Below are 24,809 nucleotides of genomic sequence, written 5' to 3'. Positions count from 1 at the left end.
TACTTTCAACTCTCAGCTTGAATTCAACAAACAGAACCTATCATATCATTAAACTGGTCCCCTTGGAACAATGATCAGAGCTTCACTGTGGAGTGGCTAAGGATCCAGCACCACTAGGAACACCTGTTTTTTCCATCCATTCTAACCTGGGATTTCTAAATAGCTATGTTTAAGAAAAGGTCCTAAGAAATGTAAGGTCTCCTCTTAAAATGCAAAATATCCCAGCAGCGGCAGAAGCATGAATACCAAGCTAATATTAACTAATGCACACACAAGCGCTTGCTGCCCTGTGGGCTGCGCGAGTCCTTTGTGCTCATGATCATGACAGCCAAAACTGAGGCACACAGCAGCAGCAAAAAATGGTGCAGGCAGTGACTGGGAAGACTGGAGAAAGAGTGAGAAATTCATCATACTTTCTGGAAAGACTGAGTAAGCATGAAGTTGCCCACCCTTTAAAAAAAAACTATTCAGAAACCACTTTATGGTGTTTTCCCTTAGAACACCATCACCTGTACACATCAGGAGAACTCAGTGGCAACATTCCTCCACTGAGAATGAACCGAGGCTGGGTATAGTTCACAACAAGAACAACAAGAAAGATTCACAACAAGAAAGATTCTACAAACCCTAACAACAAACACTTATCCATTTAAGATGAATATTAATTCCACCAGTGCAAATAGGTTCACTGTCAGGAAAACGCACCAACATTTAGCCATCAATTTATTCAGAAACATTTAGCCCTCCGATCCCAGCGCTTGCTTTAAGCAGCAGAGCTGGACCCAGGCAGACAGGCACGGAGGAAGCACGCTGCACCCTCCACAGCCGGCGCTCGTGAAGCGCTGGGTTTGCAGAGGGAGTGGGTGCTTCCTCCATGTCTGTCTGCCTGGCTCCAGCTCTGATGCTTAAAGCAAGCGCTGGGATCAGAGGGCAGAGGGAGCGATCCTGGCGCTTGCTTTAAGCGTCAGAGCTGGAGCCTTGCAGACAGGCACGGAGGAAGCACGTTGTCCTCTCTGCAGCCTGTGCTCGCGAAGCGCTGGGTTTGCGGTGGGTGCAGCGTGGAGTGATCCCAGCGCTTGCTGGAAGAAGCTGGAGCCAGGCAGGCAGGCGCGGGGGAAGCGCCGGGATCAGAGGCAGAGGCAATGGATCGCCCCCCCCCCCGAGGAAGGTACCTTCACTCCATAAGATGCACACACTTCCCCCCCCCACTTTTTTTTTGGGGGGGGAGTGCGTCTTATGGTCCGAAAAATACGGAAATTTAACTTGGATCCTGTAGCAGTAGTTTCTTCCTGTTTACCAAGGTCATTTATAAAAATTTGAAAACCTTGCATGTGTGAATAAATTGCTGGAAGAAGCTGGAGCCAGGCAGGCAGGCGCGGGGGAAGCGCAGGATCGGAGGCAGAAGCAGTGGATCGCCCCCCAGGAGGAAGGTGCGTCCTATGGTCCGGAGCACCTTATGGTCCGAAAAATACGTACTTTAAATTCTGGGAAAGTAGGATTGATGTCCAGAATGGAGATCAGAATGCTGCATTTCTGTTTACATTTGATATATAATGGGGTTACTATGGCACGTTGAAGAGGTCAGTGATCTAATTTAGGGTCACCTTTAGCTGTTTTGTCACTGTAAAACAATTCAGGTCATGTCCTCACCTGTATTACCATTTCTGTAGCTTATCAGACAACTGACCCCTAAATGGGTGCCTACTCATCACACTCCACCAATTACTCCCACCACTGAGGCTCTGGACATAACGGACTCTTAACTCTCTCTCAGATCCCTTGCATGGGTCATCAACTGTGTACCACTCCCAGTAAGGAATTTTCTCACCTCCAGATACTTACCAGACAGGATAAATCCCCAAACGAGTAAAAATAAAGACAGCACTAAATAGTATGAAGGTCGAATCACAAAACCGCTGATACTTGGCATAATTGGCCAGTTTTGCTACCTAGAAAAAATGGGAAGCATTAGAAAAATTCCTGCTGCCAAAACTATAAATTCTACCATTGAGGAAGCAGGACATTACGGCAATATGATTCTTACATCTAGTGCATCTGGAATAACTGAGTTATAAAAAAAACACAAGACACAAGATTTGCTCTCAAGTTGATGGTCTAAGAAACTAAATACACAAAGCAAGGGGATTGGAGTGCACAGAGGAAGGAAATTGGTGTGAAAAACTTGAGAGTGAAGTGGTGTGTGCTGAACAGGTATGTAAGCACATCATAAGATGATGAGAAAGAGTTCCACTGAAGGGATTCGCAGAAAAAAAAGATGAGGTTTTGTATATCAAATCTGATGGGGTGGGGGTGTCTGGAAAATGAAGGCTGAGGGGAATTAAATTGTTTATGATACACAGTCTGCATTTCATGTGATTATATTGTTTGCCATAAGAAAGAGTCTGAGCCTTGAATGTAATTAAGACTAAAGATACTTAAACTACTCCTTCGACCTAATGGCCTTGAGCCATTCCTAAAAACAGACCTAGTAACCCAACTCTAGACTTAGATTCATTTATTTCTTCATATTATTATAAAGAACTCTACAATGCCAAGGTGGTATTGTGTTCAATACCTGCTAGGAGTGCTATCAGTTTCTCTCCAATAGGTAAATTTGCCATCCCTGCAAAATCCCTAATCCTCGTAATCAGAATTAAAAAAAGACATCCCAAAAGAGCCGCAAGACGGAAGGAAGGAATAAAAGGAAGGAAGGGAAAAATAGGTGAGGGGAGAGAGAAGTAGCAAGAAAGCAACTTTAACTTTAAAAGCATTCACCAATCTGCCAGATGAATTGGGTTAGATAAGTGATTTAAAGAGACAAATGCCTTCTCCAAGCTGGCTGATGGCGGGAGCTCTGAGAGCCACACAATATGTGTGAAAGAGCCACAGTTTGGCCACTCCTCCTATAATACACGAGTAACATTCAAATTGTTTGTGTACTGGAAGAGAGGGACATCTACTGGAAGTGATAGCTCAAAACTGAGAACTTAGTTACTATGATGAAAGCACCCATCTTTAACTCAACACATACCAATTCAAAGGCATATGTCTTCTCTGTTATGGAAACTGCACATGGAAATGTACTTCAGAAAGACATTTGTATACAAATGGAACTGGTGATAAAAATTCATTAGAACAAATCAAAGTATATGTACTCACTTCTAACCAGATATCTGCTGCATCATGAAGGCACATGACCAAGCTTCCTACCCGTACCATGTTGTTAATGTAAGAGAAGGTAATAAGTCCAATTGTAGCCAAATGGTGAACAAACATAATTAGGAAATCCTGAAAGAAGACACAGAAGCGTGAAGAGGCTATGGAGACCAAGGACATGTTACACATCACCCAGCATAATCTGGATTTAGTGGGCACCTCTGAAATATTTTCAGTATGAAGTTTATCACTTTGAAGCCAGAAGAGTTTTTGAATGGTGGTGGATAAATCTGCTGGCCATCGCCTTACAGTGCATCAAAACTGCTGCATCAATAACATTCCTGGGAACCTATTCTTTTTCTTCCAAATGAGAAAGTTTCTACTCCTCAACAGCAATACAGAAACTGATGACAATGTGGATACAAACTCTAATAAGTGTGAGGACAGAAAGGGGAGGGGGGGTTGAACTGTTAAGAAATGGGAGCAATCTGCTTATTAAATGTTGCAATTCTTTACTCTAGATCAAGTCACTCCGACTTCAATGAGGTTCTGTTAACATTAATCTCATTCTCAACTATTTCAGTCATAAATAGATAAATAAAAATATTGAATTCTACATAAGAAAAGCTACAATCCCTATCCATTTTATGTAAACCTAGATTGCTTACACATGGAAGTTTTTAAAATCAGAACACAAATATCCCCTAATAATTCACTTTCTGTGCTTACCTCCACTTCCCTGTGATCTTTGTAAAACCTGGTTTGGCACAACCTTTTTTTAAAGGTATGTGTTCATGTGCCACATGGAGAGGAAAGTGCATGTTTTTACATGCCCCTCCTACATTGGTACAACACCCCCTCCATATTTCCACCTGAAACTGGGTGTGGGTATGTTTTTTTTTTTAAATGGGCAACTGATATTGCTGTAGTATTATAACATTATAACAATTTGTTCCTCTAAATTCCACCTTTCATTAAAAATAAATAAAATCTCTATCTCCCTTTGTTGCAGAGACATGTCTCCTCCTAAATCTCCATAACAAAAAGGCTAGTGACTTACTTTAAAACAAAAAGAAAGGTGAGAATTCAAAAGACCTAGTGAATAGCTCATAATATGATAGTAATATGTCAGCTCTCAGTTTTCAAAGCCTGAAAATGCCCTCTGATGATTGGGGAGGGAATAGTCGCCATGGGTGCTGAGGCAAGGAATGCACAGGGGAAATTTACATTGGGGATGCTCCATTGGCAATGAAAGTTACATCAGAATCATCACCATGTGGAAGCAGATGTATGCAGTTTTGCCTGCTTTCTTCTATGGCACACATGTCCAAACCCAACAAAAGTGACATTTATGTCAGATTCATCCCTCATAACAAATGAATTCAACACCCCTGCTCTAAATAATTTCTTCACTCTGATTCCACACTGCCAATATTCTTTTAAACTTAAAGCTTCTACCTTTTTGAATGGAGATAGTTAAACATAAGGATGTAGCATGAGGTTAATGTTGTTTTAACATGTCACTCTCTTACCCTTATTTCATCTGTAAGCAGTTCATGCTGTGATCTAGCATCTCAAGTTCTACAAGAGACAACTGTGTGAGCAAGAACGGAGACTTAGCTCATGCTATCCATTTGTTGCAAAAGGAAGGGGCTGACTGATTAAGTGAGTGAAGACCTCTTGCATACCAGAATATGTGCACAAAGCATGATGAGTAATAAATATACACACAGGAGAAATATACACACAGGAGAGTGAAGGCACAAGAACAAACCTTCTTCCTATGCCTTGCTGAAACAGAACTAAGAACTGGACAAGTAGCAGCTTTAAAGGATGTACTGCAAGTCACTGAAGATTTTCAGTCACCTTCAATAAGTTCGAAAAGTTTCATAAATCAAACTGACACAGCTCTGTTACACTGCAAGAGAAGTTCTAACTAAATACTTCCAAGAATTATCAATACCCCATTCTGTCCTTTACTTTCCAAGAGCAAATGACTCTTCAGTCCACCACAGAAAGAACCAAACAGTAGCATGTGGCTTCAAAACCTCCCTTGCATTCTGGCATACGTTACATGTCAGAGGACCTATCACATAAAGACCAAGCCAGCATGATCCAAGCACAGCTGGAAGACTTTATCCCACAACAAAGTGATTATCTTAAGACCCTTTCCTCAGACTTGCTTAACAACAAGTATTCCCCTGACTTAAGGGGAAACACTGCTCCAGCTGTTCAAGTGAGTTAGACAGATAGGACCACTTAAGGGGCTGTAGTATTTTTTGTTTTTTTAAACTCAGCTAGCATGAGATGGATCAGGAACAATACAGCATTTGCCAAAAGCTTTAGCAGCATATATATTTTTCTTTGGAAAACAAAAATTGAGTAACTGGTGTTTGTGTTTTGTTAAACAATACTAAATGTAATTGCATCCACCTCACCTTAGGCAATCACCTACAATGTAACACAGAGCTAGCCCAGCTTAACAACTCAAATGGTAGACTGAGGAGACCTCATTTTGAATGGACCTCACTGGGTGACCTTGGGCAAGTCATTTTCTCAGTCTCACCTAACGTACAGAGTGATTGTGAAAATAAGATAGGAAGAGAGATACACTATGAACACCACCATTATCTCACCCTTCCTCCAAGGAGCTAAGCTGTTGTTTTCAAAATTTGAAGATAAAATTATAGCTTAGTTACACGTATATTTATTGTGGCCTTTCATATAATGAAGGAGTTAAACAGGTTTTCCTAAAAGAGAATGAACAAATCATTTTTTCTGGACAAGACCATACAACAATGTGAGCTAACTGGTTTGGCCTTATGAACCTCCTACACTCCTATATGGGGCAGGTTTTCCTGAAAGAAAAAGAATAAACAAATCGATGCTCCTGGACAAGACCATACAACAATGTGAGCTGGTTTGGCCTTATGGGCTTCCTGCACTCCTATTTGGGGTAGCTGCATTTTCAAGTAGATTAATTCTTTCTAGTTTTTTTTTTAAAACCAACGATGGGAAAAATATGCTTATGGATTTTCTCCTCTTCCTACCCATAATGAATATGCATCCAGGTAATAATGTAACATCTACATGGGGTAGGTTGCACCCAATATGTACCACCAGAAATACTGGCTGCTTCTGCAGTCTCCTCACATTACTCAGGATCCAAAGCTAATTCAGAATGTTCTGGTTTGGCTCCAGAACAGATTTATGTCTGCTGAATACCACTGATGAAGCCAGCCAGTTTAAATATTATAAAATTTCTGATTAATAAAATATGTATTGTAAACCTGAATTTTGCTCAACAACTTCCCTTCCTGTTGCCCTTCCTTGGTGCCATTTAATCAGTTCTACAGTTTTTCTCTTTTCTAGATGCTCAACTCACAAGTATTTCTTTATCCTTTATTATAATCTTTTGTTTCCTGAAAAGAACTCACTTTATCCTATGGACCAAAACCAGTATAACTAGTTTAGCTTTAGAGCCAGTAATTTCCAGCCTGATCCTGGCTACAAACTGAACTGCAATTGAGCCTCTCAACACACACCGAATTCCTCCTCCTAAAAAAATCTTATTTCTGCACAGACCAGGGAAGGTATATCTTTGCTCCCCATCTTGATCTATCTCCCTTTACAGAGATCTGGACTTGGCTCCTCTCTACTATTTAGGCACTCACATCTAGAAGACTGGACACTTCTGTCCCAATAGATTGCATTTCTCCTCTGTACTATTCCCCATTTCCCACTGTTTATCTCTTAAGTTCAAAAAGTAACTCCTGCTCCAATTGGGAAAAGTTCTGATTGATTTTTTGTTGTTGGTTTTATATTGTTAGCATGAGGAATGTGCTTTTTGTCTGTGCTTTGACTTGGTGTTTTGTAATATTTGCTTAGGATAAGCCCCTCATCCCCCAGCTACTGTACCAATTCCTCCACAAACTTCATATTCCTTTTAAAATCAGGTTTCTATTATCCTTTTCCTATTGAACACTTGCTACCTTCAGCTACCTCTTTAGGTAAAAGATCTGGCATAATCATGCATGCTAATTCCACACTGCAGTCTGAACACATATTCCAGTGTCTGTGAGGATAAGTGTCCTGAAGCTCTAGAAACATTGTCCTTGCCCTCTGAAAACCGAGTGACAAGTGTGTTTCAATTGTTGGAGGGAACAACCAAGGGTTAATAAGCCAATGATAACAAGATTGGCTTCTTCCCAGGACAAAAGGTACAGTTTTATTCAAAGGTTTCCAGGATACCTAGATACTGTTTCTTACAACTACTATTAATGCTTGATCTGTCTCAATCTGTGCTGTGTGTTCTTCTCAGCAGCTCACTTTTACTCTTCATGCAACTGATTCCTACCTAGATCAATATTTATTTGTCCTTCATACAATGTCCATTCTGAAGCAGATGATAATTTCTGGCGTGGTGGTCCACTCTACTTTTTATTTCTTCTTAAGTGTCTGAACAGTTTACCATTTTACACAGAACCTCACTCAGATTATGCAATATGGCATACATGCAATCCAGCCTTGAGTGTTGCACAATAAACTATTTATTCTTGGAATGTATAGTGAAGCAGACATGGAATTCAGTGGCTTCTAGCAATCAGGAGGCAAAAACAATACTTTTTCTCAAAATAAGAACTCTCTTAATATACAGCTATCAATCAGCAAGATCACACTATCAAGGCATTCAAATCACAATTTGAGTACCTCTATTTGTGGAAGACTATCCAAACAAGAACCTAGAGATGCTATCATACAAGTCAAAGATCACGTTTAAGAATCAGACTCTAAAACACTAGCAGAACACATAGCACCACTAGAATGAATTACAAAACTATGAAGTGCATCTGCTCAGATCAGATTCAGGGCTGGTTCAACATCTGGTCTTCACAATACAGCACTGTGCCAAATTCACACCCCCAACATGAAATTTGCAGGTTCAGAGGAAATAATTGCTTTGGGAAAGAATACAAACAAAAAAATTCCCAGGCTTCAAAGGTAAGCTTCAATATGCCTAGCCAAGAATTTAGAAATCTACGTCACAGCCTTAGGGCCAAACTATACACCACCACCACCTACTTCTCCCACAGCTTTTAAAAGGACTTCAGGGAACCAAATTGAATCAGGAGGAAGAGGGGCTTCTGCCTTCTTCATTTACTGTTTCCCCAAAGCTAAAATAGTCCCCCCACCAGAAGAATCCGTTATTTGCCCCATTTTGGACTTGGACTTAACTCATTTAAAAAGGTTATGTGTAGAGTGGTCCTTAGTGAAGAGGCAGTGATTCAACATCTCAGGAGCATAGTTCACTTATCACAAGTTTGCATTTTGATGCCAGACTTTTAATCAAAGCTACAAATCAGCCATTTATTACTAGGCACTGATTGATTCTTCTCATTGAAAAGCAAGGGAAATGAACACAAAGCTTCTGCTCTTACCTTTCGCTTAATATCTGTAAACTGCGAAAACATAAGTGACCAGTAAAAGGCCAACTCTATGATATAATAGTAGTAAAGGCCAGAAACTATAGGCTGAAAAACAGAAGAAAAACTTCGTTAACAAGGTTATCCAGCTTTTCTATGTAGTTTTTTCTTCCACTTTATAGAAGAGAAAATTAATGGACTTAATTGTTCAGTACTGATATGCATACAAAAACAGTTCCCAACAATCATATTTCATCAAGAAATAAAAGCCAAGGAACATCAAGACAGAGAAAGGTGATGATGTAGTTCTCTGTATAGGCAACTTCTGTCAGTAGAGCCACTGGGATGCAATTCCAGGAAATGATTAAGAAGAAAGAAATCCTGTTTCAAGCAACGGAATGAGTTTACCCTGGGCAAAGAGAAGTTTAGCTTCCTTCCCAATTAGATCTATAACTAGGTGCCCTTTCTTGCTCCTGTAACTGAAAAGCCATGGAGAAAAGGCTGCACTTTGGGCACCTTGCTAGGTTAAGGGAGAGGAGAGCAGTTTTAGGGGGTTAGATCTGGAAAAGCAGACCTGGCCTCTTCCTTTCTTCTGTCTGAGGCAGTGTATGAGAAGACTGGGGTGGGGGGTAGAGAGAAAGAGGAGTGCTGCTGTGGGAAAGACTGGAACACTTCATTTCATTCCTGCCTCTCAAATACAACAGGCCATCAGCTACTAATCAGCAAAGCCCATGAAAAAAATGTATACAAACTGCTTGCCAGCTTCTTCTAATGGTACAATAGTTAGGTATGCTGATTTTAAAAGACAGATCAGGAAAGAAATTACAAGCTTCAACAAAGTAAAGCAATCTGGAAGTAAGCCTCAAACCATGATTAATAGACAATGTCAATGGTATCAACATGGGAGAATACAGAAACACAGAAACCATTGTTCTATGACTGGATGGCTCTTCAGTAGAGTTTTCTATTTATTTGGCATTAGTTTCCCACCCATCCATACTGTGACCTCAAGACCAAAGCTGGGTCTGCACTTACATTAGACGAAAGGTCAGTATAGAGACTCTACATCATCCCTGCTGCTCTGAAAGTTTCTTCCATGATAATGGACAATCTGGTACTTAAAGCACCAATTTCAAAGTACTGATGCTTCTGCATCAATAATTTTCAATCTAAAGACTCCTATCACCTCCCATAACAAAGTGACAAATCCACAACAGGAAGACACGTTCAGTAACAGGATGTATAGTGTAACGTTTGCTCTGAACATTTCCTGGTCCAAACCCTACAGACCTTTCTTTCAATACAGACACACAGACATATTCCAACAAACATGTAGGTTCTGTACCCTATGTAGTACTCTAACACATGAGCAAGCACATGTCCTTTCAGGATGCCCTATTTATTTTGATAGAGGTAGCTCCTCCATGGCCAGTGAGCTGCTGTCCTTCAAGGTGAACTGGCAAGCCCCTGCAAATGTACTTTGTGTACCACTGGGGCACACTACTGTATTAGAAGCAAAGTCATTATGAAAAATCTGGAGGACTTAAGAAAACATCACTTTAATGTATTATATAAGTAATTACCACCATTCATATTAAGGTGTCTTAATAAAGCAGCACACAAGCACGTAACAGTAAAGGCAAGACATACCTGAAAAGGGTAGTTGTACCAGCATTGTCGTGTATCCCAAAACCAGGGTGACTAGAGTGGGGGAGGGAAAGAAAGAATAATCTTGTGTGTGTTGTTCTTGTTCAGTAATACATCTTTCCCTTCCTTTAAAATGCTAATTTAAAGAGGATTCATTTTATTTTCTTGGTAAATGCCAACATGGATAATTCACAAAAGTGAGTGTCAGCTTTCCCTCACCCATGGGGGGAAAGTGTTTTTGCACATACCAAATGAATCAGCACAGATATGCACAGTATTAAAATAATTAAAAAGCTACCCAAAAGATCAGGATAAGTGGCTTTCCTGAGAAAGAGAGAATGAGGGCACTACAGATCAGAAAATAGGTTTGTCCAGTTCAGGGGTCAGAAAGAATCTGATCTGAAGCATCACTATGAAAAAGCATGTTACAAAGGCTACATTTCCTTTTCCGCAAAGATGTGATGACACGGAGAATTGGGAATCCAGTCAGGAGTGCCAGGGAAGTACTAAAGGGCCAAACGATCTCTCATCTTAATCCCACCAGCATATTCTATGAGATGAGCAATGAAAAGCACACTCACCGACCAGAGAAACCTGAGCCCGTAGAAAAATATAATTATATAAAATGTAAACCTCCACCTGAAAATGAAAAAAGACAAATAAATAAATCATATACAGAGTTTGATATGCAATACAGCAAAAGCTAATTTGAAACAGAATTACAACCTAATCTGGCACTCCACATACAGAATACCCACTCTGAGATCCACAGAAATTTGTACATCATATGCTAGCCAACAGCATGCTCTTTGATTCAGTTTTCATTAAAATGAATGCATTTCATACAACAATACCCCAGGTCTGTGAAGTATCCCTAAAGAGTGGATACAGAGTATACCTGTGCTAGCCACAGGTTAGAGAAAATGATATATGCATGCATTATGGCAGCTCTGTAGTCTAACACAGGAATCTGAAGTCTAGCAGCTCTACATAAAAAGATACCATTAACACAATTTAGAGCGGATACAGGTCAAATGAGACTCCCACTCACCTAAGGAAAGTATCTTGGGGAAGAGAAGTAGAAGCCATAGAAGTAGCAGGCAGGAAGGCAAAGATGCTCAAATACTATAGTGATAGAGGCCATGCATAAAAGGGTAAGAAAATAAATTTAAGTGGAACTTAAAAGGAATGCGAGTTCAGGAAATATTCATGTAAGTGCTTTAGAAAATATTTTTTGAAATAACTTTTTAAAGATTAAAGGCCTGAAAATAAATACGACAGCTGCCTCAATGGTCCACTAGAACTGATAAGCAATTCAGACAGGGTTGGTAACAAACTGTGAGAGGGCTTGGGACACAATCAGAAGAGCCAGAGGACACCTTATGATCCCCCCCACCCCAGTGTTCATTGTAAACAAAACCTACTGGGCTACATCACCATGGCTGAAGAGCTTTTCAAAAACAACCAGGACTAAACTAAATATCCTAATTGGTCTACTGAGAATAGAAATGAAATAAAATTTTTAAATGGAGTATAGAAAGTAATAAGAACATATTACAATTATTTTATTCCGAAATTACTGTGCATCATCTTTACCCAAAGATACTTCCTTTGAAAATAAAGCATAATTGAAACCATAAAAACCTAACTTCACACAAACCTACATGCTCTCACAGAATTTTGCGAGGACGGATGGTTTATCCTGGTTCCTTCGATGACGAAACCAGCGCTGGATTTTTCGGACATCCCAATCTAGCTGTTTTGACAAACCCTCTAACCTTCTTGCATCCGGACACTAGGAGGAGATCAAACAGATGTAAAGAAATCTCTTACATTCCTTAGCAACCTTCCAAAACATACTCTGCTATTTCTACCCAGTTATCATAATCTTTTGAAATTCTGCAGACATCATCATGCTCAGAAAAGTAACACTGGTCAAACTTTTACTTCTAGAAGTAAAAACCTTAGCACAAATCTGCACCGAGAGTTCACATAGACTCATCTACCTCATTTATTCACATATATTTATCTGAACCCTCTCACACACAAAGGATATATCATCACCTTCCATTTCCTTTGTAGTCTCCCAACAGAGATACAAGGTGATCCTCTCTAATAAGCTACCATATTGCTGTGGTCCCAAAAAAGTAATTTATGCAAAGAAATGAGAAACTGCCTTGTACTTTATAAGAAAACAATTGCACTTACCCGTAACTGCTGCTCATCAAGCATCTTCTGTGCAGGAACATATGGGAACTGCATGAGCAGGCCTGCCATTATATGGGGGTTTACAGCTAATAGCACCTAAGAGGGTGCTATGCGCTGGAGCCAGAAGCTTGTTCTCACTCAGGATCCACATGCTCCTGCACAGCAGGGTCCCTTCTACCTCCTGTACCTCTAGTGCCACCAAAGCAGAGCATGCAGTGGGGCAGGAGGAAGGGTATCTATGCCTGCACAGAAGATACTTGATGAACAGCACAGGTAAGTGCAACTCTGTTTTCATCACCAATCTTCTGTGCAGTCCCACGTGGAGATTCTAGCAAGCTACACCAACAGGCAAAGGGGCACACTCAACAACAACAAAATACTCAATAATTTCTGATGACACTGAAAGTTAAGACCAAATTGTAACCTTACCCCATGGGGAAAGAGGAGAGATGGAAGTGCCAGGCTAGATGGAAACCACTACTGTCCTCAACCACAGGCCTAGCACAACATCTCTGCCTTATAGGCCCTGCAGAACTGTATTAAGTCCCACAGGACATGAATGTTATTTAGCACAAAGTTCCACTAGGTCAGGGCCAGGGCCATGGTTCTGGTTTAGGACAGCCAGAATTTTTTTGGCCACAAATCACAGGCAGCTTCTTCTTCTCGGAGCATAATGCTCTTTAGGGGTGTACCAGGAGAAGCAGTCCCATAGATAAGTTGGTCCCAGACCATTTAGGGTCTTGAAGGTTAATACCAAAACCTTGTACCTGATCCAGTATTCAACTTGGAGCACTGGTTAAATGTGTACTGTCCATGGGGAATTAAGAACCTGTGCTGCTGCATTCTGGATCAGTAATAATTTCTAGGTCGTCCTGCATAGCGCAAGTTACAGTAGTCTAGACTAGGGGTGACTGTTGCATGGATTACTGTGGCTAGGTCAAATGCCAATCAACCGTCATTTGTGATCTGGCCTCCATCAATAGGAGGCATCTGGAAATGCACCCAGGCTCTTGACAGTTGGTGCTGATGTTAGAGGCACACCATCAAGAGTTGGAAGTTGGCATCCCAGGTCTGAGTCCCCACTACTCAGAACCTCTGTATTAGATGGATTCGGTCACAGCCAGTTCTGTTTCAACCATCCCACCATGGCCTCCATCCCCTCAGCCATGTACACTGAGGTAGCATCTGGCTGGACGGTCATCAACAGATATAGCTAGGTGTCATCTGCATACTGATGAAAACCCAATCTGAAACTCCGCACCAGCTGGGTAAGAGGGGCACATATAAATGTTGAATAACTGGGGAGAGGGCTGCCCCCTGAGGGACCCCACACGCCAGCGGGTGTCAGGATGAGACTCTCTCTCCTAGTGCTAATCTCCATCCCCAACCTTGGAGGAATGAGGCTAAGCCACTTCAAAGCCATTCCACAAGCTCCTACATCTAAAGATTGTAATGAGTGTTTACTCTCAGAACTTGGTATAAGAAAAAAATATGGGCAAAATAACGAATGACCTGAGATAAATGGAATCTAGAAACAACCAATGGAGGAAATTTAAGACTAGGTTGAAGAACTACTCTTTCAGGAAATGTTTTTTTTAAATGGTGGATCAATCTGAAGGGCTGCCAGTTCACTAACCCTCCTAGCCAAGGTGACAGATACTAAAAGGCATATTTTAGCTAACAATCAGGTAGCTAGGAGTTCAAACAGCCTGAGCATTAACTGCGCCAATACCACTGAAAGGGACCACTGGGGCCCTAAAGGATCAAAAGGTTGGCAGAGGGAACCTCTTAGCTAAGTGATGGGGAAAAACTGATTCTCCTTCAATTTCCCTGTGATTGCAGGAAACAGCAACAAGGTGGACCTTTGAGAAACACCAGATCTTTTGCTTTCAAGTGCAACAGATAATCAAATATAACCTGCAAGTGAAGTACGTCCTTCTTACTGTACCAGCTGGAAAATTGCTGCCATTTATGCATATAAGATTTCCTTGTGGAGGGCTTATAGGACCACAGCAGAACTTCACTGATCTCTTTGGAAAATATCAAATCCTTATGCCCAGCCTCCAAGCTGTGAGGCTAAGTCAGTCCAGATCGTGATGATGCACCTGACTGATGCTGATCAAATCTGGGCATCTCAGAAGGGGAAGGAACCAATCCCGTGTTCGAAACCTCCATAAGGATAGGTTAATGTATTTGATGAAGTCAAAAGGGTGCTAGTCTGATCCCTGTCTCCTTCTCTATCAGCCTGACCAGAAATGGAAACAGAGGAAATGTGCAAAAATGAGCATGTTGCGAGCACAGCTGAAATGTATGTCCTAGGGAATTCCTCCTATGCCAGCACAAAAACAAAACTGCACTGCCTTCCTGTTCTCCCTTGTGGCAAACAGATTGATATCCAGGGTCCCCCAGAGAGCAAAAATCAGCTTCAAGTAAGTGGCCTCTATAGACCACTTGTGGGGGAGCATTCCAGTTCTGCTCAGCCTGTCGGCTTCCATGTTCAACCTTCCAGGAATATGAATCACTTGCATGGAAGCGTTTACTCTACAGTTGTGCTCCAAGCAAAAGTGACTTCTTGACATAAACTCTTGGACTGTGTACCACCCTGTTTGTTTAGATAAAACATTGTAACTGTATTTTTCATCTGAATAAAGATGGAATGGTTCTGAAGAATGTCTGAAAAGCAATTTGCAGTTCCAGCGTCTGGGGATGGAGAATTTGTGGCACTGGACAATGAATCCCAGCTCTATAACAAGATAAAAACCAGAGCTGCAGGGGCCACGTATGTAATCTGGCCATAGGCAGAACTGTGGCTGTGGATGCCATACATCCCAACAGGCATAAAACCTTTCAAACTGATTACAACCAATGCTTTTTGGACTATTTAACTAGGGCGAAGGTTGCCCATATCCTCTCAGGGGGCAAAATGCCTTTTCCTTCCCAAGGATCTAACACAGCTCAAATAAACTGCACTATCTGTGGAAGGATTAATTGTGATTTCCCCGCCCCAATTAACCATTAATCCCTTTTTAATATATATAGGTCTCTAAAATTAGAGCCCTGTGGCACAGACTGGTAAGCTGCAGTACTGCAGTCCAAGCTCTGCTCACAACCTGAGTTTGATCCTAGTGGAAGCTGGGTTCAGATAGGCAGCTCAAGGTTGAATCAGCCTTTCATCCTTCCAAGGTCAGTAAAATGACTACCCAGCTTGCTGGGGGTAAAGTGCAGATGACCGGGGAAAGCAATGGCAAATCACCCCATAAAAGACTGCCAAGAAAATGTCGTTATGTGACATTGCCCCGTGAGTAAGGTAACAACCCAGTGCTTGCACAGGGGGACTACTTTTACCTTTAAAATGAGAGCACAATGATTCACTACCTCTTCAGTAGAATCTCCTACCACTAACCATCTAAATAAGGAAATATGTATATTTTTATCTGTTGTAGAGAAAACTTTTCATATTCTTTATAAGTTTTATAATCCTTCCATGTTTCTGTATTATTTTTTCTTTTTTTCCTGTTTTATAGTTTGCCCCCAAAATCTCAATAATAATTAAAGAATAAATAAAGAATTATGTGGCAGCCCCAGAGATGGAGGTAAGCAATAACTTGAGCCGGGCATTTAGAGAATACTTTAGGAGGCCCAGATAGGAAAAAGGGGAGAACCATATATTGAAAAACTCTTTCCCCGCAACAAAAATTAAAAAATGTTAATGTTGAGGGTGTATAGAGACATTAAAATAGGCATCCTTTAAAACAATACTATAAACTGCTACTACTACTACTTTACTTTAAACCAACAATTACCTTTTAATAACTGTCACACTGAAGTAATGGATACCATACATAACTTTAAAACATACAGAAATATATCTAGCGTTCTAATTGCTAAGATGGGTCTAATTTCCCATCTTTTTTGTCTATAAAAACATACCAAGAAGGAATCCTTCCTGAGACCCAGGGCTTTTTTTGTAGCAGGAACTCCTTTGCATATTAGGTCACACCCCTCTTATGTAGCCAGTTCAGGGATCCCCAGTAAGGGTGTCGATCTCTGTCTTACTCATCTTAGATGGGCTGAGTTTATCTCCCACACCAGGGGTAGCCAACAGTAGCTCTCCAGATGTTTTGCCTACAACTCCCATCAGCTCCATTCATTGGCCATGCTGTCTGGGGCTGATGGGAGTTGTAGGTAAAAAACATCTGGAGAGCTACCGTTGGCCACCCCTGACGTACACCTTAATTTACTTATTTAACAAAAGTTTTATATCTCCCCCTTTCCCTGTTCAGAATCAAATTAAACTACTCAATTCATTAGACAGGATCATGCTATATACCAACTTAAATTATCTATTTCTTTTTAAAAGTAATTACAGTTAATCAATCAAGTACTTATTACATCATTAATTACAATTAGTTATAATCAACCTGAACTATTAATTACTTCTATTTTGCAGTGGTTAAATGTTCAAAACCGTTCACAATATCTCTATAATAATATAATAATAAAATTTTATTTATATCCTGCCCTCCCCACCTAGGCAGGCTCAGGGCGGCTAACAATAGGTCCATATAATAATTATACAAAACTTTTAAAATCAGCATTAGTCTTAAAACCATTTTAATTTACAATTAACAAAAAATTAATAACAGTAGGCATTTCTGGTGCTATTCTGTCAGTTAACATGATGGCAAAAGTCACTTAGGTGAAAGTCACTTAGGCGAATCCAGCAATCCAGCAATCCTTCAATCAGCAATCCGCAAAGGCCATCCTGAAAAGTATGGTCTTGCAAGCCCTGCGGAATTGGTCAAGGTTCTGCAGGGCCCGCACCTCTTCCAGGAGCTGGTTCCATAGGTGTGGAACTACAATAGAGAAGGCCCGTGTGTGGGTGTTCTGCAGTTTCGCCTCCTTTGGCCCGGGGATAGCCAGCTTGTTCTTCCCCGCTGACCTCAGTGCTCTCTGGGGCTCGTATGGGGAAAAACGGTCCCTCAGGTAGGCAGGTCCTCAACCATATAGGGCTTTAAAGGTAATAACCAGCACTTTGTAGCGAACCCGGTATGTAACTGCTAGCCAGTGCAGTCCGCACAGCCCTGGCTGTATGTGCTCCCACTTCGGGAGCCCTAGTAACAGCCTAGCCACCGCGTTCTGCACCAGCTGCAGCTTCTGGGTTCGGCACAGAGGCAGCCCCATGTAGAGGGCATTACAGTAATCCAATCTCAAGGTGACCGTCGCATAAATCACTGTTGCTAGGTCCTGATGCTCTAGGAAAGGGGCCAACTGCCTTGCCCGCTTCAGATGAAAAAATGCTGACTTGGCAGTGGCTGCTATCTGGGCCTCCATTGATAATGAAGGCTCCAGTAGAACTCCCAGGCTTTCAGCAGCACACCGTCAAAAACCAGGAGAGGTATTTCCCTCCCCAGAGTGCCGCGGCCCACGCAAAGGACCTCTGTCTTCATCGGGTTCAGCTTCAACGCACTCAGCCTAAGCCAAGTTGCCACGGCCTGCAATGCCTGGTCCAGATTCCCTGGGACGCAGTCAGGTCAGCCATCCATTAGCAGATAGAGCTGGGTGTCATCTGCATATTGATGACAACCAAGCCCATACCTCCAGGCAATCTGGGCAAGGGGGCGCATGTAGATGTTGAATAACATCGGGGAGAGAACTGCTCTCTGGGGCACCCCACAATCTAGTGTGCGCCTCTGGGACAGCTCACTCCCGATTGCCACCCTTTGTCCCCGTTCCTTGAGGAAGGAGGAAAGCCATTGTAAGGCCAACCCCCTATCCCCTATGTCGGCGAGGCGGCGGGTCAGTAGCTGATGGTCGACCGTATCAAACACCGCCGACAGAGCTAACATCAGCACCGCCACGCCACTTCGATCCAGATGCCGCTGGAGGTCATCTACGTACGCTCTAAGTAATAATTACTTCTATTTTCTAATAATTAAACATTCACACCCATACATCATGCCTCTCATATCCTCCGCTCTTCACTCATGCTTTATCATTTCATCCTACACCAATCACTCATCCATGTTAACCCAAGCACTCCCACTTCTACTCTTTATCAGTCATCCCACACTCTGTTCTATACAGTCCAGTATATCTCCTGAAATTTAAAGTTCAAATAAACACGTCTTGCTATCAGCCTCTTTGAATCTTCCAACCTTGTTCTTTCTTCCTTCTTCCCGCCTTGTTCCTTCTACTGTTTATAGTCTAACTATCACAAATCTAGTTCTCCCAATTCACTGTATCCCCATCTATAATTTTTCCACTTCACAGATATATTTATTAAGCAACCAACCACACCTAATCACTTAGCTTTCCACTCACACAAAACCAACCACATTTACTCTTTTCTCTCTCTCCTGCTTCCAATTACTGCCACCTTAATGTGTTATCTCATCCTTTCATTTAAAGTCCAAAATGTTTTCATTAAGTCTTCTCTTCCCCTTCCTGTTGCTCTTCAACTTTCCGTCCACTCGCTCTGTAATAAATTCCGCCAGCCAGTTCATTTAGCGTTTTTATTTCCGCTATTCTGTCCCTTCCAGAACACCATCCATGTAGCACAAAAGCAGCAGTCACAAACAATTATTTTTACAGCCTCAAAAATCATGCAGTCAAAATTAATTGAATAGAAAGTTTGTATTTATAAGAATAATCTGCTATAGGTCCATCCACAACCGCAATCCGCCTGCTAACCAAGTATACCAAACGCTAAACCTTTAATCCGTTTCAGCTCCAAACGTCATCAGTTCCAAACTTCTCCTCTTCTCCGTCGCTGCACTCAGTTCACTGCCCTTTCATCACCCAACCATAAATTCCAAGCCGCTGTATATTCTTTAGCACATAGTAAATCACTTAGCTCTGTATATTGCCTTTTGTTGGAAGTCTCTTCTCAGTTGTAAAAACCTTGTTGCCCTTTCTCCTCCTCTCCAGCATTCACAGCTTCTTCCCCATTAAGGCATCCACAGCAACCCGGGCTTCAGGGATACTAGGAGGCTCAAAATGGAGCTGACAGCCCCAGCTCAACCCTCCTCTTGCTCCCCCTGCCTTGAGAACCCCCCGACTGGGGTCCTACTGGGTCTACCTGCTTCTGGTGACCCCAAAAGTTGTACAGTCAGCCCATCCCCTGCAAGAGCGATTGGGAATGTGACTGCTCATCGCTATGCTGAAACTTGAAGCTCCACTCAAGACCTACTGTTCTAATGTGATCTCCTCTCTGACAAAACCAAACTGAGTCAGTCTATCCCCAGATTTTACAGGGGCTGGCAATGATCATAGACAGAACATTGACTTCTGGGCCACAGAAGAGGGTGGTTGTAGATTCGACCTAGGTCGCCCAAAACTTTTCTATCTGATTAAATTGTGATCCTGAGGGGCCACAAAGAAATAGAAGTGATAATCCCTTTGGTAGGGATGCCAGGGCTGTCTCACAAATAGTCGTTTAAACAGAGATCTAGATGAATGTCAAGACTCCTAAACACTTAGTCTGTTCTTTTTAAGCACAGTGTCTCATCCATTTTAGAGGAAACCAGCATGGAATGCTCAAACAGTAAATCCACGACTTTAAGCTTGGTCTCCATAGGTAGATCTCAACTAGGTGTGATGTTACAGAACAGTGGTGGTGAACCTATGGCACGCGTGCCAGAGTGGGCACTCAGAGCCCTCTCTGTGTGCACATGCGCCGTTGCCCATTTTCGCTTCCCCTGCTCTCCCCACCTCCCGTTTTTGCTTCCTCTGCTCTCCCCGCCACCCATTTTCACCTCTCCTCTCCCCGCCACCCGTTTTTGCCTCTCCTGCTCTCCCTGCCACCCATTTTCGCTTCCCCTGCTCTCCCCACCACCCGTTTTCGCTTCCCCCGCTCTCCCCACCACCCGTTTTTGCCTCTCCTGCTCTCCCCACCACACGTTTTCACTTCTCCCATTCTCCCCGCCGCCTGTTTTAGCTTCCTCTGCTCTCCCCACTGCCCGTTTTCTAAACTAAAACCTCAGTATTCAGGTTAAATTGCTGTGTTGGCACTTTGCAATACATAAGTGGGTTCTGGGTTGCAGTTTGGGCACTCGGTCTCTAAAAGGTTCACCATTACTGTTACAGAATGGATCTCACCATGGCTCTAGCTGCTAAATTTGGTGAATGACGACCAGCATTGATCTGTTGTTTAGAGAGCTTAATGGCCTCTGGATAAAGGACTTTGGTAAGAGGACACTTATCTTCAGTAGACGTTCTAGGTACAAAAGATTCCTTCCCCACAGGGACAGCTGATAGCCATCCATTATTGTTTTATCATCTGCAAACTTGAAGCCCAAGACTGCTGAAGAGTACAACTTTCTTCCTAGTTGTACGCTTCCTAGACATCTAATTTTTTCCCCTTTCTCTGTCAGTAGGAACAGAGTGATATGCCTAATGGTCCTTCGACTGCATCTCCTCCATAACCCAAGATGATGGAGAAGGGTGAGGTGAAGTAATAAAATGGTTCTTTTTTATTTTGTAGAAGTGCTCCACCCTTCTGGAAGTTGGCTGGAGGAAAGCAGGCTTCTGCTACAACTGTGTGAGATCTTCAAGACCTTCCAGCACAAGGAAGGCAATCGTTTCAAGAGAATCCAAATAAAGATGGCTCAAAATTTTGTCCCTGGGTTTGTGATTGGACATAACTTCTATTTCAAGGGACTGGGTCATTCATATTATTTGCTCATGAACATGTGGAGATCCCTCAATGGGAGATGCTAGGATGGATCATCCACCATTTCATCTTTACTCGTCTCTGAAGTAGCGCTGGATCCATCATATTCTAACGTCGCTTCTTCTCCCCTGGTTAAAGGAATAGAAGAGTGCAGTCTATGCAAGATAACCGCTGACAGGGGATACAAGTAAGCCCACTGGGAGTAATGATACAAATTTGTATCTCTGGGATTCACAAAATGGTCACCCAACTCATTCAAGTATCCTGATGACATGACTTATGGGTGTGATGGCCATCATAAGGGTGGATGAGATTGAGTCCATGGAACTGTAACCATCTCTTCAGGTTTGGATTTAGGAGCAATCTGGCCTTGTGGTAAGCCGGTATCCCAGTCATTGTTGGAAAGAGAAAGCAGAGAAGATCTCTAACCTAGGGACAGGACCCTGGACTTTTCTTGAAGAGCCATCAATAGTTCCAGAATGGAAATGGGAGTGTTGTGGCGCCACATTATGTTTCTTCAGTTTCTTGACTGGAGGTTCAATGAGAAGAACGTGACAGCAATCAGAGTCACTGACAGTCGCTGAGACACTGATCCAGGGGGATAGAGCCAAGTGTGTCGATTCCAAAGACACAGAGGCTTTAAGGGCTTTTCCACACAGGGCTGCCTTCAACTTTGCTTTTGGGCTTTTGGGGTGAAATGCTGGCAGATCTTACATGTGGCCATACAATGCCCTTCACCCACACAGAACAGAGGTTGTGTTTATTGGTTGGGGTCATCTTCGCTCTGTAATGGGAGCATTTCTTGGAAACTGCTTTCTGGGTCATACTGATGGCTCAGAAGCCACAATATCTTCCATGATCTTGTCAAAAACCTAACAAAGTCGGAGGCTCAAATGTATGACCTACCCCTTTGGCACAAAAGAGGAACTGAGGGTAGAAGAAGAAGAAGAAGATATTGGATTTATATCCCACCCTCCACTCCGAAGAGTCTCAGAGCGGCTCACAATCTCCTTTACCTTCCTCCCCCACAACAGACACCCTGTGAGGTGGGTGGGGCTGAGAGGGCTCTCACAGCAGCTGCCCTTTCAAGGACAACCTCTGCCAGAGCTATGGCTGACCCAAGGCCATTCCAGCAGGTGCAAGTGGAGGAGTGGGGAATCAAACCCGGTTCTCCCAGATAAGAGTCCGCACACTTAACCACTACACCAAACTGGCTCTGTATAGAGGGGGTGCTGTATAGAAGCACATGGTCCCTGAGTAGGAACAAGCTTCTGGCACACTGCACTCCCTTGAGCATCTTAGTTGTAAAAATGTATCCAATGGCAGACCTGCTCATGAATAGTCCCCTTGTGGGACTGCACAGAAAATCGATGATGCACATTGAGCTACCTAGTCAAGTAACATTTATTATGAGTAACAGTCTCCAAGGCCCAAGCAAAGGTTTTTCCTAGCTTACTATTTGATAAATTTCTACTTGATATGTGAGGGCCTGAATCTGGGCCTTCCTACAATCCAAGTCTATGACCAACACTGAATTAAGGTTTTTCTACATTTATGTATTGGTAACAAAGCTCTGTGGTTTCTACAGTATAGCTCTCACAGCTGCCAAGGCATGCCACAATTCTGGTTTCCAAAGTGGCTTGCCCATCTGCTGTGGGAGCTGAAATAATAAAAATCCCAATGACAAATTAATTACACATAGATTTAAGACAAGCTAACATTTATAATATGCTAAACACAACATTGAAAATATATTGTTTAAAATATAGATGTCTATATACCTAAGAATATGACTTTTCCAACCCTGCAATAATCTAGCCAAAATATGATCCAGACATGGATCACTGTGACCAGATTACACTTTTTTAGGAATAGCTGTAACTGGCCAACTATGTGATACTAAGCAGACCTAAGCTTCCAACTATAGGCCAGAATCCAGCAGCAACAAGTACCAAACTGCTCCTTCAGGCAGAGTGCAAGCCCTCAGGACAGGCTGATTCCTCCATTGGCTTCATTACTATCAGAACCTCAGTTGCCTTAGATATTTCTTGGATTGAGCAGTAAAATACATGTTTCTCTACTTTAGTTTCCTTCCCCCCCCTTCTTTCTATTTTATTTTATAATTTTTCTAAATTTCCTTTAATGTATATACTTGAAAATTTCCATGAAAATATTAAACAGAACCTCTGTCATCTTCACTGAGCTTCAGTTTATCGGCCCTCATACATCCCATTACATTCTCCAGGCACAAACCCACCCACCTCCACTATAAAGGAAAAATAGAGCCGTTTAGTATACATGTTAAAAAGTACAGAAGACAAAAATATAGGGGACTGCAGCAGCAGCAGTCCCCTAACTCTCAGTCAGTCTCTCCAGGATACTTTGGTTGATGGTTAAGCCACCAAAAGAAGAATCAACAAGGACACATTCCCTTTCATTTTCCCTCTGAACATTAGTTGGATCAATGAAAACCATACCCATCTCAAGCTCAGACCTGAATCCAGACTGAAATGAATATGTAAATTCACCACACAATCAAACACCAGCTGGAAGTTATTTAGGAGATTAGAGTCCAGAAATGCCTTCACCAAGACACAACAATCTCTTTGAAAGCAGTTGGAACTACACCCCCCTGCACAGAGACATTCACTACCTCCTAGAACCACTTGACCAACTCAAGCCTGTTCAGCCTAGCAGTAGGCTGTACCCTTCTAAGCACTTTGTCTGCATCATCAGATCTCACAAACTGAAAATCCATCAAGGTTTGGTCTGTGCTCCATTGCCATCTTGAAAGCGAGCTGGTCTGCCAATGGAATTTAAGTTGCACCAGATGCAAGCAATTTTATCTCCAAAAAAAGCACTATTCCAATCAGCCTGTACAGTTTCTGGATATTCATTCTCAATCTTCAACTGAAGTTTCCAGATAATTTTTAAAGGCAGTTTCATGTAGAGCTCATTACAGTACATTAACCTGAATGTACTCAGAACATGGATCTCCTTAGCCTACATAGCCTGAATGCATGCCTACTCCAGAGAAGCAGAATTCATATAGGTCTGGACGACCTCAATTTACTGTGAGAGGCTGAGGCTAATTCAGGCTTGCTCTGGCTTCACTTCAGGTACATATGGAACCTGTGCACTTTTGTTCCTGGAAGAAACAGAGATGCAGGATCAATTAAATTCAAGCCTAACGATCGTTTTGCAATGCCGCCTATTCTAGGATGTTTTTTGCATTGCACTGGTTATTATTGAAGGCTCTGCTGTTCCGCTCTGGAAATTGTTATACTTATCCACAAACATGTGGTTTGAATTCCAGGCTCTTGAAAAAGAGAAATATTTTGGAATCCATTGTTGAGCTTGGACTTAATTGATCCTACACCTGTCTGATTTGGAGGAGAGTCCATTTGGAGTAACTTCTTATCTGCTAGTAAAATTAATGGACTTTTTATATACTCCAAAAAGGAGACTTGATTCATTATTGCTGGAAACAGACTTGGAACAAATAATGTTATTTTACTACTTCAGTTATGTTTATAATTTGTACACTTCATTAAGAACCTTTTGCTTATATTTATCATTATCGTGTCTATGGTTTCTTGTCTTGTTTTAGCTTTCTTAGCATACCATGGTGCTCTCGTTATTGGTTATGTATTTAGCTCATGGCTTTCCATAAACTGAAATATCTGAAGGTAGGTATGTAT

At 42.0% G+C, this 24,809-nt stretch overlaps 1 protein-coding gene across 2 annotated transcripts in view; it reads right to left on the bottom strand.

Annotated features, from left to right (window-relative positions):
- The window catches only part of CERS5 (ceramide synthase 5), an 83,315-nt gene that overhangs the window by 13,442 nt on the left and 45,064 nt on the right, over window positions 1-24,809 (bottom strand). The window contains exons 1-7 of one of the 2 annotated variants that reach the window (XM_060252350.1): window positions 11,891-12,023; window positions 11,278-11,351; window positions 10,808-10,865; window positions 10,230-10,280; window positions 8,595-8,687; window positions 3,160-3,288; window positions 1,843-1,949 (exon numbers count right to left, since the gene is read on the bottom strand). In XM_060252350.1, coding sequence (XP_060108333.1) covers window positions 1,843-1,949; window positions 3,160-3,288; window positions 8,595-8,687; window positions 10,230-10,280; window positions 10,808-10,865; window positions 11,278-11,315 — 476 coding nt within the window. In that variant the 5' untranslated portion in view covers window positions 11,316-11,351; window positions 11,891-12,023. Of the gene's footprint in view, window positions 1-1,842; window positions 1,950-3,159; window positions 3,289-8,594; window positions 8,688-10,229; window positions 10,281-10,807; window positions 10,866-11,277; window positions 11,352-11,890; window positions 12,024-24,809 lie in introns of those variants that run through there. The other variant, XM_060252349.1, reaches the window with a different exon arrangement.

This window comes from Heteronotia binoei, chromosome 13 (assembly GCF_032191835.1).
Source record: "Heteronotia binoei isolate CCM8104 ecotype False Entrance Well chromosome 13, APGP_CSIRO_Hbin_v1, whole genome shotgun sequence".
Taxonomy (NCBI): Eukaryota; Metazoa; Chordata; class Lepidosauria; order Squamata; family Gekkonidae; genus Heteronotia; species Heteronotia binoei.
The sequence above is the reverse complement of the archived record's forward strand: the minus strand, read 5'-3'. Positions and strand labels throughout refer to the sequence as shown.